Consider the following 12,351-nt stretch of genomic DNA (forward strand, 5'->3'; position numbering starts at 1 on the left):
CCCCCCCCCCCCCCCCCCCCCCCCCCCCCCCCCCCCCCCCCCCCCCCCCGACTCCCATCTCTCTCTCTTCACCCCCTGACCTTCCTTCCCCACCTCCTTCCTCTTCTGTTCCCCTGAGGTTGCCTCTGGTGTGCCTGCTGCAACTCAGAAACCAAATTAATCTTCCCTGCTAAAGGTTTACAGTGGTATTCAATTTAAACTGTGCCTTGGCTTATGAGTCCTTCTTCATCTGCTACCATTTCACCTCTTACTACTGTTCCCTTCCCCAGGACATTTCATCTACCTCATCCTTTCAGTTCCTTAAATGCCGAGCTTGAGCCCTCCTTAGGCTGCTCTTCCTGCTGCTCCGCCCCTGATCTTGGCATGGCTGGACATTTCTCTCTTAGACCATCCTTGACAACCCAACCGAAGGTGCCCATCCAGTCCCTCTCTCTCATATCATTCTATTTTAATTCTGTATCATCTTCCTGTATTAGATTTCTTATCATTTCCTGATGTCTTTCTTGTTTCTGTCCTCTCTTCCTTTGTTTATTGTCTGTCTCTTCCACTCCAATGGAAGATGCTCGACAGGCAGTCCACCTGGCTCCCTGTTCTTTCCACACCAAAGACAGCACCTGGCACATGCTAGCCCCTCATGTAAATTGGTTGAATGATGAACAACTATGCCTCACAAACCTGCACGTCCTCCTTTTGCCCTGAATTGATGTATATATAAACTAATGGAAACGAAGATTAATAAAACCTGAAATTATTTTGTATTTATAGACCTCTTCATTCTAATTTTTGTGTTCTACAATTCTACCCCCAAGCCAACTTTAAAATTTAATATCTCCTGCTAACCACTAGATGTTAGCATTTAAACTCCTGAATTTACCACTAGATGTCACAAGAATTCCAAACCCAATTTTGAGAATTCAGGGCAGCTGACTTACGTCTTTACACTGGTCTAGCTTCTTGATTGCTTCATATTCTTGCGTTATTGTCTGAGGGAAATAGCATTTCCCTTTATCTTCTTCATATTCTGCTTTGTAACTTTTCTATAATGAGAAAGAACAAAAATAGATCATTATTGTTGTTGCTTTCCAACAAGGTCACTGTGAGGCATGAACACTGTCTTCAAACTTACGTCACTGTTTTGAGCTGTGACTTTCATGCAGTGTGTATGATATGGGTCCTCAAAGCTGCCTACATAATGTCCCAAGATATTCTTCACATATAAGTCTTTATATTTAGCCTGAAAAAGAAAACATATGTAATTCAAGTTAGCAGTTATTCGTCCAACAGTACGAAAGCCCTCCAACCCCAGAGGTAACTGTGGCCTTTCGAACCTCGCTGAAGTTCTTCAGCTGAGTATCAAGTTGATATTTAGGGGTCTCGCAGTAATTCATGCTTTTTGCCTTTGTCTTTTCATAGTTTTCTTTATATAATCTCTGTCAAAGGAAAAAGAAAATTAAACCAAGAAAACAGACAAATATATCTCATGGAATAAAAGCCATTTATTTCTCATTGCTATACTTTAACCAGAGAGGCAAAATTTGTATTTTCTCAGCATCTATTTTTCACAAAGCAGAAAAGCAGAATAAATATGGTAGAGGTTCAAGTCTTGTATAATATCATCTGCTAATAACCATAAATATGTTTCCATTACTTGTCCTAACATTTCTTAAACTCTTAAATTAGAGCACACCAATGCTGCTTTTTAAGCAGGTTTTTGTCTTAAAATAATTCTTTCCATTTGAATGTTGTTTGAAGAAAAACGAATTTTCCAAAGAGTTGGTGCAAAAGAATGTATAAGGTGGACCTTAGATACTTAGGCACAGTCCTAGAAAAGTATCCAGTTCAACATTTGGTGAAAACACATTTCACAGCATCTGCAGAAGTCGCCTTTTATGATTAAGGCCTAACATTTTCTTTATAGCAATAATACATGAAAAGATGCTTTTTCTGTTTTATTGTATATTTCATAGATTTCTTCACATTCTCTTTTAATTCTCTCATATAGAAATCCAAAAATATACTCAATAAATACTTGTAAATTATATGGAATGAGAAGGTGTATTTCATTTTTGCTAGGAATTAGGAAAGCAATTATTGTAGAGAGTTTTATTTTATTTTTAATAAGTTTCTCAATGTCCTTAAAAATGAGATGAATATTTATAAAATTCTTAAAATATTTTGCTTTAGAGTATATGCTTCATCTAGTATTTCCTACTTTATTTGTCTTCAAATTGACTTTCTTCTTGCTTTTTATTTTTCTGTATGTATTTTTGTAAACTACTTTAATCAGTTCAGAGCATTAAATTAATACATACATGCACATATACATATATTTATACATACTTCTAGGAAAAACAAAAAAAGATATTGTTAGTGCATTTTCTCTTAACAAAGCAGAGGGCATTAAGGACATTAAGGAAATAACAGTATTCACTGGCATCTCAAAGTACAGAGACATCAGCAGGAACGAGGAAGTTCATCTTCCTTTACCAACTGGGCTTTTGTGTTTGATTCGCCATCCTGAATCTAGGAGTTCAGTTAGGCTAACATCCCATCCAAGGTTGTATTAAACAGTAAGTGTGGCCACATCTGAAAATAAGGGTGATTTACAACGACACTCACGTCACTCTGGTTTTTGGCCGTCTTCAAGGAGTGCAGCATCTTGGGATCGTCATTAATGCTGAGGGCTCCAATCATTTTCCCTTTGCTCTTTTCATAGTCTTTCTTGTATATCACCTGCAAAAAACATCACACATGCCAGACCCCACTCACCAGGAAGCATCCCTGAGGCTGCCCTGTGCGGTCCCCAGGCCATACTCACGTCACTAGTGTTCTTGCTGTTGGCTTTGGCTGCCAGCAGGGGAATGGCGTCCACTTTGATGTTAAACTTCTTAGCTTTGCTCTTCTCCCAATCTTGCTTATAAGCATTCTGCATGGGAAAGTGTCAGCAAAGAAAATGCAAAAGTGACATGCATGTCATTACATTTAAAGTCTAAAGGGTAACCAAATGCCTTGTTCTAATATACAATAAACAAACTCTTTTCATTGTACAGGAAATCATGCATATCTTAGATAATTCTCTTCAAACTGAAGCTTCTAATTCTTCAAGATCAGGCTTCTACACTCTCTATTAGAATCCTCCATCAAATTAACTCAATTCTAGTTATCATACTAATATTTGATTCTTAACACTGAATATTTTATAGAGTGGCACAAATATTCTACAGCTAACTTACTTTTTCTGATATAAAGGCATTGTTTTCATTTAATCTGTAAGTCTTCTGCAAAGTTCTTTCGTGAATCATTACAATACTTATTGATCTTGGATAATCTTAGTACTCATTTATAGAATTGTTGAATGAATCAAGATGCCCCATTCTTTAAAATTGTTTGTAAAATGAAAGAGAGCAATCTATACCTGACCTTCTGCCCTTTAATACTCTGTATCTTCATTAGTGCAAGCTATTTTACATATAGAAATAAGTATCATTTGTGTGAAATATGGACATTATAAGCATGGAAAATCGTTGATATGAAATTGTATCTAAAAAAATCATGTCCTGAAAGAAAATGAATTATAGTACAATACAAATGGCTAAAAGGTCTAACATTAAGATTTGCAAGGGCTCGGCCGGCCCGGTGGTGCACTGGAGAGTGCGCCGCTTGGGAGTGCGGCGGCACTCCCGCCGAGGGTTCGGATCCCATGTGGAGAGCGGTTCCCGCTCACTGGCTGAGCGCAGTGCGGGCGCAACACCGAGGGTTGCGATCCCATTGCCGGTCAGTAAAAAAGACAAAATGGAAAAAAAAAAAAAAAGATTTGCAAGGGCCGGCCTGGTGGCGCACTCGGGAGAGTGCGGCGCTGGGAGAGCAGCGATGCTCCCGCCGCGGGTTCGGATCCTATATAGGACTGGCCGGTGCACTCACTGGCTGAGCGCGGGGCAGGTGACACCACACCAAGGGTTGCGATCCCCTTACCGGTCACAAAAAGGACAAAAAAAAAAAAGATTTGTAATTAAACCACATGAGTGGTGGCATTTTGAAGGTTGGTTAAAATATGTTAAGATTGTCTAATTGTACAAAGCTACTTGCAAGATTGCTACGCACATTTTATAAGGTAAATTCGAAGTTACATTGGCAGAGACACAGGAACATGATATAAATGTTAACTGTTTTCCCCATCTTTAGCATCAAAATATTCATTGAATTGCAATGAAGCAATTAAAAAATAAAAGCACAGGTTGTCAGTATATCACATGGCACAGTGTGTAAGGAACTCACATCACTCAGGTTGTAGGCATTGACTTTGTGCTGGATAAAGGCAGGAGTATCAGGGGGTATATGGCACTTGAACTTTTCACTTTCATGTTTTGCTTTGTAATTTAGCTGAGAGAGAGAGAGAGAGAAACAATTAGGACTCAAGAAGAATTGTTCCAAACTACAAACACTTTTGTGTAGTACACTTTGTAAAGTAACTGGCAACATTGTCAAGATCCAAAGAGACGTCCAGAGCTTGGGTAGGTCACCCTGCTTTATTGAACCTGTGTGCTGGTCACTTGACAGCTGTTATCACATCGGCCACCATGGGAGGACTCTAACGGAATGAGGCGGCTCTTTCATACACACTCCCCTCCATGCATATCACAATTGGCCCTTTGGCTTCTGAGACGAACTCAGCCTTTCCTTCTCATTGTCAATGCTCACTCATTGTAGAACCTTTTTTAACAAATCTGGTTATGTGTCCCCTCACATATATCATGGCTGTTGATATTCTCATCGAAGCCTTCATTTATAGCCATAATCTACTGAAGTTACTTTTATTTTTATTTTTTAGTTCAACACAAGTTTGGAAATCCATACTTAAAGCTCATGTGATAAACCTTGTCTCAAAGACTCCATTTTCCAGAAACTTAACTAGGAGAGAGAAACCCATGTGCTGCATCCCTGCTGTGGGCGAGGGTGTGTGCTACACACATATTTCCCTTCATTAAATCTTCAAAACAGCCACAAGTTATCCAAGGGAAATATGAGGCATAGAGAGGTTGCCCAGTCACCAGGTTCTGACTCTAGAACTCATGTTCTCTCTAGTGCTTTTAGCTACTTTAGTTTCCTTCACAAAATCATTTCACTATAAGTGTCCTCTGCCCAAGAAGATGCAAGGCAACCAAATCGGAAGATTTTTTAGGTGATTACAAGTATATAAAAGTTAAACTTGTTAAAAAACCTACATAGCCTTTTTTATAAATGTGACACGTCATTGGATTTTATGTACAGTGTTATGAAATCTCTCATAATTGGATTTCTTGGATATGTAGAGGCACTTACATCGCTTAGTTGTTTGGAATTGACTTGGGCTTGCAACAGAACAGGAGAGTCAGTAACTTGAGTGAATTTTGTCTTTTCCGGATGGACTTTGTAGGTGTGCTGCAGGAGAGCAAAAAAATTCGGTTTAACATTATCACCTGTCAAATCCAGTAGAACCTCATTGCCCCCAAAGAAAAAAATTTGTAATTAATAAAACATTTATTGCTTTTATAACTAAACTCTCCCATCTTCAGACTCCTGATAACTTTTTTGGGAAAATGAACAAGCATTATCTCTTGAAATGCGAGGATGCCAACAGGGAAAAATACTATATCGACTACAAAATATATTTTTTCTTACTGTTTCCTTCCTTGCATTTATTTATGAAAGTGCAAAATATTAAATATGTCTTGACCATTTTTGTAACATTCAAAGTTTATACTACAGGCTTACATCTTTACACTGATTTAGTTTCTTGATTGCTTCATATTCTTGAGTTATGGTCTGGGGGAAGAAGCCTTTGCCTCTGTCTTCTTCATATTCTGCTTTGTAGTTTTTCTATGAGAATAAGAAATCAGACATAAGGATGCAACCATTTTATTCATGCCTCAAAAATGTGTTATTTGGAAAGTCAAACAATTGTCTCAGAACTTACATCACTGTTTTCAGCTGCGACTTTCATGCAGTGTGTATGATATGGATCCTCAAAGCTGCCTACGTAATGTCCCAAAATATTCTTTAAGTAGGAATCTTTATATTTAGTCTGAAAGACAGAACACATTTCATTTATTAACTGGCAAAACAATAGGTTTTTTTTTTAACAGAAGGAGTGATGGTAGGATTGCTTACATCACTACTGAAGTTCTGCAGAACCGTATCAAGCTTAAATTTGGGGGTCTCACAGTAATTTACGCTCTTTGCCTTTGTCTTTTCATAGTTTTCCTTGTACCGTTTCTGCCAAAGAAGAAAAAAAGTTAAAATAGATTCCTGTCACTCCCACACTGATTATAACACTCGTATTTTCCAAAACTAAACAAAAGAAGAAAAGATATCACCTGTCAACTGTCTTAAAAACTGACGATCACATGTGGGATGTAATGAATCATAAGCCTTTTCTATTAGCAATTACTGTAAAGCCTAAGTTTTTAACATTTTCAAAAATTTAAGAAACCAGTATGCTGCCTCTGACCAAGCCCGTACTTGTGAGATTCTTGTATGTCTCTGAATTGCTGCCCTGTCTGTCTCTGTCCTCGCATACACTCTCTTCACCGATGGTGCAACATGAAAGTTTTAAGCAACAGCAAGTTTTTGGGGTTTTTTTTAAAAAACAAACCTTCATGAAAAAGTTAATATAGGTTGAGAAATATACAATCTCTCTTTCTCCTCAAACCAAGGAAATGTCTCTTATTATACATAAAATTAGCCTTAAAAACAAGGTGCGTATGAGAATTCATACTATAAGTTATTACTACCGCCTCTCCTCTGCTAGGATTTATCTTTGGCTTGAATGAAAACAACAAACATTTATTGGTTTTAAATTCACAACTGACAAAACTGATTACTGTCACTTTTACATTTGGAGTTTTAAAAATGTAACTGATGCTATTCGTTTGTAATGTTTTTATATCCCTGCCTTTATCAACAAAGTGGGTTTGAACCTGGGACTTTACATATTTGGTAAAGATGTCCTTCAGTTAGGAAGCAGAAGTGCTTTGCACTGATCTTCCAGCAGAGTTATTTAGACAGATCTGTTGACACTCTGTCACCTGCCACTTCATCCCACCCCTTCCCCAATCACATGCAGATGCTTCCTACTGAATGACTTAATTCAAGGGACAAAGAAAAGATAACCAACCCACACAGAGAGCTACATCAAAGCCTTAAATACTGGTAAAGCTTAATACAAACCTAACCACAAGGGGAAAACTCAAATGATCACATACTTATTCTCCCACTCTCTCTCCCGTTACATATATGTAGTTCAAATGATCTTGGGCTGTTAGTCCTTTAATGCCAGCCCAGTCTGATTTATCTAATCTATTTTAAATCTAATGGCTTAGTCAGGCCCTTAGCAATCCCAAAAGTAGAAATTCCTATGAAGGCTAAGGGAGTCATTTTTTAAGTTCTGTTTTCTTCAAGTAATGGTTTCTGGGGCCAAGATCTAGCTTTGAAAGTCTCCTCTTGCCTCCATCAAAGTCACAACACATCTGCAATGTCCTCTTTGTCCATATGGAGGCCCAGGTACCCAGAGCTTTTAAGCAAATGAGGATTTTCCTGCCCATAGAACTAAATCCGCAAGTTACAAAAATAAAGCCATGTCATGCTCAGAGGCACGTGTGTCTTCCTGTGGCTAGGTAGTCCCAATGAAACTGCTAGTCTATGACCTTAAAGTCTTTGCAAAGTTATATATGCATTTAGTCATTAGAGAAGAGGAAAAATTTCATCTCTCTCGCAGCTAAGGTTTGAAAACCGCTTTTTGACAAGACTATGCTTACATCACTCAGGGCATCTCCTGCCGCCTTCAGCTGCCTGAGCAGTGGGTTCTCGGATGCAGGAAGTACATTATAATCTGCTTTCCCTTTATTCTTTTCATAGTCTTCTTTGTATTTTACCTGTAGGAGTGAAATAAAGTGATAAAAAAAAAACTCTACGGGTTATTTTTGCCTTCATCTCTATTATGGATATTATGACATAGTTCTACAAATCAATTTTCTCTTTAGAAAAATGACAGCTTGACATTTTATAAACAGAATACTCATAGTAACCCATAACAGCAGCAGAGAAACTGCATAAATTTCCAGCATGCTTTTTCTTCCCATTCATTTATTCATTCAAAAATATCCATAGGATGTTGATTATGTGCCTGATTCTGGGACAAATACAAGAAAAAATACCACCTGGTGTCTGCCCTCAAAGAGAGAGATACACAAATAATGACAGCACATCATGTCCCAGACACCTGCTGCTGTAGAGCCTTCCCTCAGCTCTTCACCCCCAGCTGCCTATCTGCCAACACATTTTTAAAGAAGGGAAGCTAGAAGCATCCCAACCTACCCTTTTATGCCTCACCTGTGGCTGTGTGTTGAGCAGGCACACTTTTAACGTACGAGTAGGAGGGCAGAAAGGAGCTGGGGTGAGATGAATCATGGCAACCTCACCTTCTCCTTCTGCCCTTCCCACTTTCACCTTTAATTCCAGCTATGGCAGAAGCAGTATGTTTGCTGGGGCAGGGGAAGGTCCAAAAGCGCGTCCACAGAGAGCAGAACAAGAAACCGATCCTGGTTCTGACCATGATCTCCAGTGTAAGCCATTTATTCAGATGATATAACCATAGAAGTTCAAGGAATCCTAGATAATTTACCAACATTTAAGAATCTCAGAAAACACAGCCAATCAGCTTGGTGTTCCAAGGCAGGAGATACACAACTGGAACACAGATGTACCGATCCTACAGCCTACACAGAGTAAGTATCACAGGGGGTACCTGACAGGAATGAAAGACCCAGATAACCTCTCTACCTTATAGAACTGTGTATTTCCTTAAAAATGAAAGTGAGCAGAAGGGGAATTCACGAACCCTACTATCCCCCCACCTGCATCTGGGGTATGCAGCCTTCTCCCCTGTTATCCAGATGAACTATCAGGGCTCGTGGCAAAGCCATCTCCTCCTTTTAAGCAACAGATCTCTTCCCCTTTCACCCAGTTAAGGACCTCACTCCAGCTGTTGTTCCCCTGTCCAACATCAACAAATTTTCCCTCTCTACTGGATTTTTTTCATCAGCATAGAAACATGGTGGTTTTGTCTTCTATCTTAAAAAATTCCTCCTCAGCCACTTGTTTATCAGCTACTACCCCCATATTTCTTCCCTTCTTTCTGGGAAAATTCTTTGAAAGAGTTGAATAAGCTCATATCCTCAATTTCTCTCTTCTCATCCACTCACAAACCTTCTCCAAGGAGATTCAACCAAATTGTTCTCGTTGAGGTCACCAGAGACCACACACTGGTAAATCCATTTCAGAAACATTTGACACAGTTGACACTCCTTTTCTCCTTCACTTGCTCCCAAAGATACTGCTCTCTCCTGACTTTGCTCCTACCTCGTCTGGCTGATGTGTTCACATGGAGGGCCTCAGCGCAGAGTCCTTGGGTTTTCTTCTACACTCACTACATTGATGCTCTTCAGTCTCATAATATTAAATACCTCTATATTTTGGTGACTCTTAAAGTTATATAACCTTCCCATATCTCTTCCCTGAAAATCCAGACTCATATAATCAACTGACTACTTGACATCTCCGCTTGGATATCTAAAAGAAAGGCATGTCAAATCTAAATGTCTGAAGATGAGCTCTGGTCTCTCCTCCAAAAAAAAAAAATTTATCTGCTACTTCCACAGTCTTCCCCATCTTGGTAAAAGGAAACCTTACCCATCTAGCTGCTTAGTCCAAAACCTTTCTGTCATACCTCACTCTCATATCCAATTCATCAGCAGATCAGGTTGGCTCTTCTTTCAACATACTTATCACCTGCACTGCTTCCCTTATGGTCCAACACACCAATGTCTTGCACCTGGTACTCTAATGACCTTCTAAGTGATGGCAGAGCAAAGGCCAGGATTAAAACCAAGTGTGCATGGCTTCAAAGCTTATGATTTTTCTAGTAACCATCCTGCTTTAGAATGCCAAAGAGTCAGACTATTTAGCAAGGTCACTCTATAGAGCATATGAAGATATGCATAGATTTGTGTATCTTGTCTGTAACCAGACTTTTCACCAGTCAGTGGGAAAATAAGAAAAATAATGAGAATGCTGAGTGTGGGATGTCTATTTTCATGTAAGTTGCTAATTGTCTTTTCATGGGAGGAAAAGTCCTGCTATCTGATATTACGGTCTTTCTATTTCTGCATGGCAAAAAGCCCTTTACTTTATGAAATGTTGAAGATGATAATTGGTCATTGTTAATGCTCATACATGGCTAAATCTTTAAAAATTTTGAGTAGCACCTATTATAATTCCAAAGTACTTTTGTTGTTCTTATGTTTTAATTCTACTCTTCGTTAAATGCCCGGATCCTCTGGTCTCAACCCTGGTAGTTCCACTAAGTACCTCACCCCTTTGGTTTTCTTTGTTTACAAGAGCCAGAGTTGTAAGAAATTCACCCCCACTAAAACCATCAAGATAAATGGGACAAGTCCTTTGTACCTTGCTGGCTGCCACTCCAGCTTGTTTATTCACTTTATACTCTGGTGTTTCAGTCTGCATGAAGTAGATCTGGTCTTTCATGTTCTCGAAATCTTCCTGGTATTTCCTCTGTAAGACATTAAACATGCTGGAGTACTGCTGTGGGAACAAACTGTGCATGGGTTCACACGGGAGGACACCTGGAATGTTAAGAAGTTACCCAAAGAGACACTTCTCTTGGTTAAGGCAGGTCAGATTATATTTAGAGAATGTGGCGCCATCACGAAAATGATTAGCAACTTAACAGATTTGGAACAATCAGCATAAGCTGAAAGAATAATTAGAAAGGACTTTCTTGGCTACCAAGAAAGAGTTCTCAAAATCCAGGAGCAGAAAACTTAAGAGAAAAGAAAAAGAATAATTAGACTTAAGTTTTCCAGTGAGAAGAACTAGATTAGTCAATTTTATAAATGAACAGTTTGGTTTCCCAGGCAAAGAATAAATTCAAAAGAGCCCCTTTAACTTGTACTAATTGAACTTTGTGGTCAGTAAGAGGATCTCGCCACGCTTTTTCTGAGAAAACTGAGGTATAAATAATGGATTTGGTCAAAATAATATTTCTCAAAAGGAAAGAGAGTTTGTCGGAATTTCTTTCTTAACAGGAACTCTGCACCAGGTCCTGTCCCTGAGAAAAGGGGCCTCACATGTTCCAGCACCACCTCAGATGCAGCAAGTGTCTAGAAGTCATAAAGGAAAGGGTTCCCCACCCAGGACACAGGCCATCTCTCCCTGCTTACTGTGCTGATGTTATCAGCGTTCATTCTGGCATTTGCAATTTCAAAGCAAGGCGTCTCACTCCATTTGCCTTTGATTTTCTTTTCATAGTCTTCTTTGTATTTTTTCTAGGAAAAAAGAAAAGAAAATGAGACAAGCAAAATCCAGGAATTGACAAATAGGACAACAAATTAAGTAATAATGATTAACTTTAAAAAATCTCTTAGGGCCGGCCCGGTGGCGCACTGCTACAGTGCGCCGCTTGGGAAGTGTGGCGGCGCTTCCGCCGAGGGTTCGGATCCCACATACTGCCGCTTGGGAAGCGTGGCAGCGCTCCTGCCGAGGGTTCAGATCCCACATACGGACCGGCAGCTCACTGGCTGAGCGAGGTGTGGGAGCAACACCGAGGGTTGCGATCCATTGCCGGTCACAAAGAAAGACAAAAAGGAAAAAAAAAAAATCTCTTGACTGAGCTGTTCTTAGGTTCCTAACAGATGTCTTTAAGAAATCCTCCAGTGTAGTGTCCATTTTTCCAACAAGAAAGTTGGGTGAGGGGGGATAGAGAGAGAACACAGAAAGGGGGTACTAACTCTCCCTCCCCTTGCTGAGTTTGGGACTTAGTTCATGAGAACTTGCAGATGTTCCCTGATGTTTGAGAACAGAGAAAGTCAGGAGTAATCCTCTATGTATATGTTAGAGTTACAATAAAACCTATTAAACCGAGATCACCATGCTAAATGAACTTAACTGCTAATTTCTAAGCTTTCCCCAAACCCCTAGTAATCCAGAAAGCAACAATCACAATAAAATTCAGCTTGCGGGCTAATGAATAAGCCCTCCTAGTTTGGCCTTAAAAAAATGTAATAAAAAGTAGAAAGTAATTAAAAAATTCAACTGCTGCCCCACCTTGCTCCCAAACATCACTTCAACTGAATTCTAGGCTGTGAGCTCCTTGAAAAGAGGTATTATGTCTTCATTTTCATATCTTCGGTATCTAACACAAAATGCAGTACACAGAAGTTACCTCATAAGTGTGTGTTTGACTACATTAAACTAAACTGAGACCATTAATACATGGTTATGTATTAATAACCTAAG

The 12,351-nt window shown here is 39.3% G+C and overlaps 1 protein-coding gene across 1 annotated transcript in view; it reads right to left on the reverse strand.

The window, feature by feature from the left end:
- Positions 1-12,351, reverse strand: part of NEB (nebulin) — a 225,660-nt gene that overhangs the window by 189,929 nt on the left and 23,380 nt on the right. The window contains exons 11-23 of the mRNA XM_008566372.1: positions 11,277-11,381; positions 10,501-10,608; positions 7,794-7,910; positions 6,148-6,252; positions 5,954-6,061; positions 5,752-5,856; positions 5,320-5,418; positions 4,276-4,380; positions 2,819-2,926; positions 2,620-2,733; positions 1,329-1,430; positions 1,127-1,234; positions 933-1,037 (exon numbers count right to left, since the gene is read on the reverse strand). Of these exons, the coding sequence (XP_008564594.1) occupies positions 933-1,037; positions 1,127-1,234; positions 1,329-1,430; positions 2,620-2,733; positions 2,819-2,926; positions 4,276-4,380; positions 5,320-5,418; positions 5,752-5,856; positions 5,954-6,061; positions 6,148-6,252; positions 7,794-7,910; positions 10,501-10,608; positions 11,277-11,381 (1,389 nt within the window). The remainder of the gene's footprint in view (positions 1-932; positions 1,038-1,126; positions 1,235-1,328; positions 1,431-2,619; positions 2,734-2,818; positions 2,927-4,275; positions 4,381-5,319; positions 5,419-5,751; positions 5,857-5,953; positions 6,062-6,147; positions 6,253-7,793; positions 7,911-10,500; positions 10,609-11,276; positions 11,382-12,351) is intronic.

Source organism: Galeopterus variegatus, unplaced genomic scaffold, assembly GCF_000696425.1.
Source record: "Galeopterus variegatus unplaced genomic scaffold, G_variegatus-3.0.2 Scaffold237, whole genome shotgun sequence".
Taxonomy (NCBI): domain Eukaryota; kingdom Metazoa; phylum Chordata; class Mammalia; order Dermoptera; family Cynocephalidae; genus Galeopterus; species Galeopterus variegatus.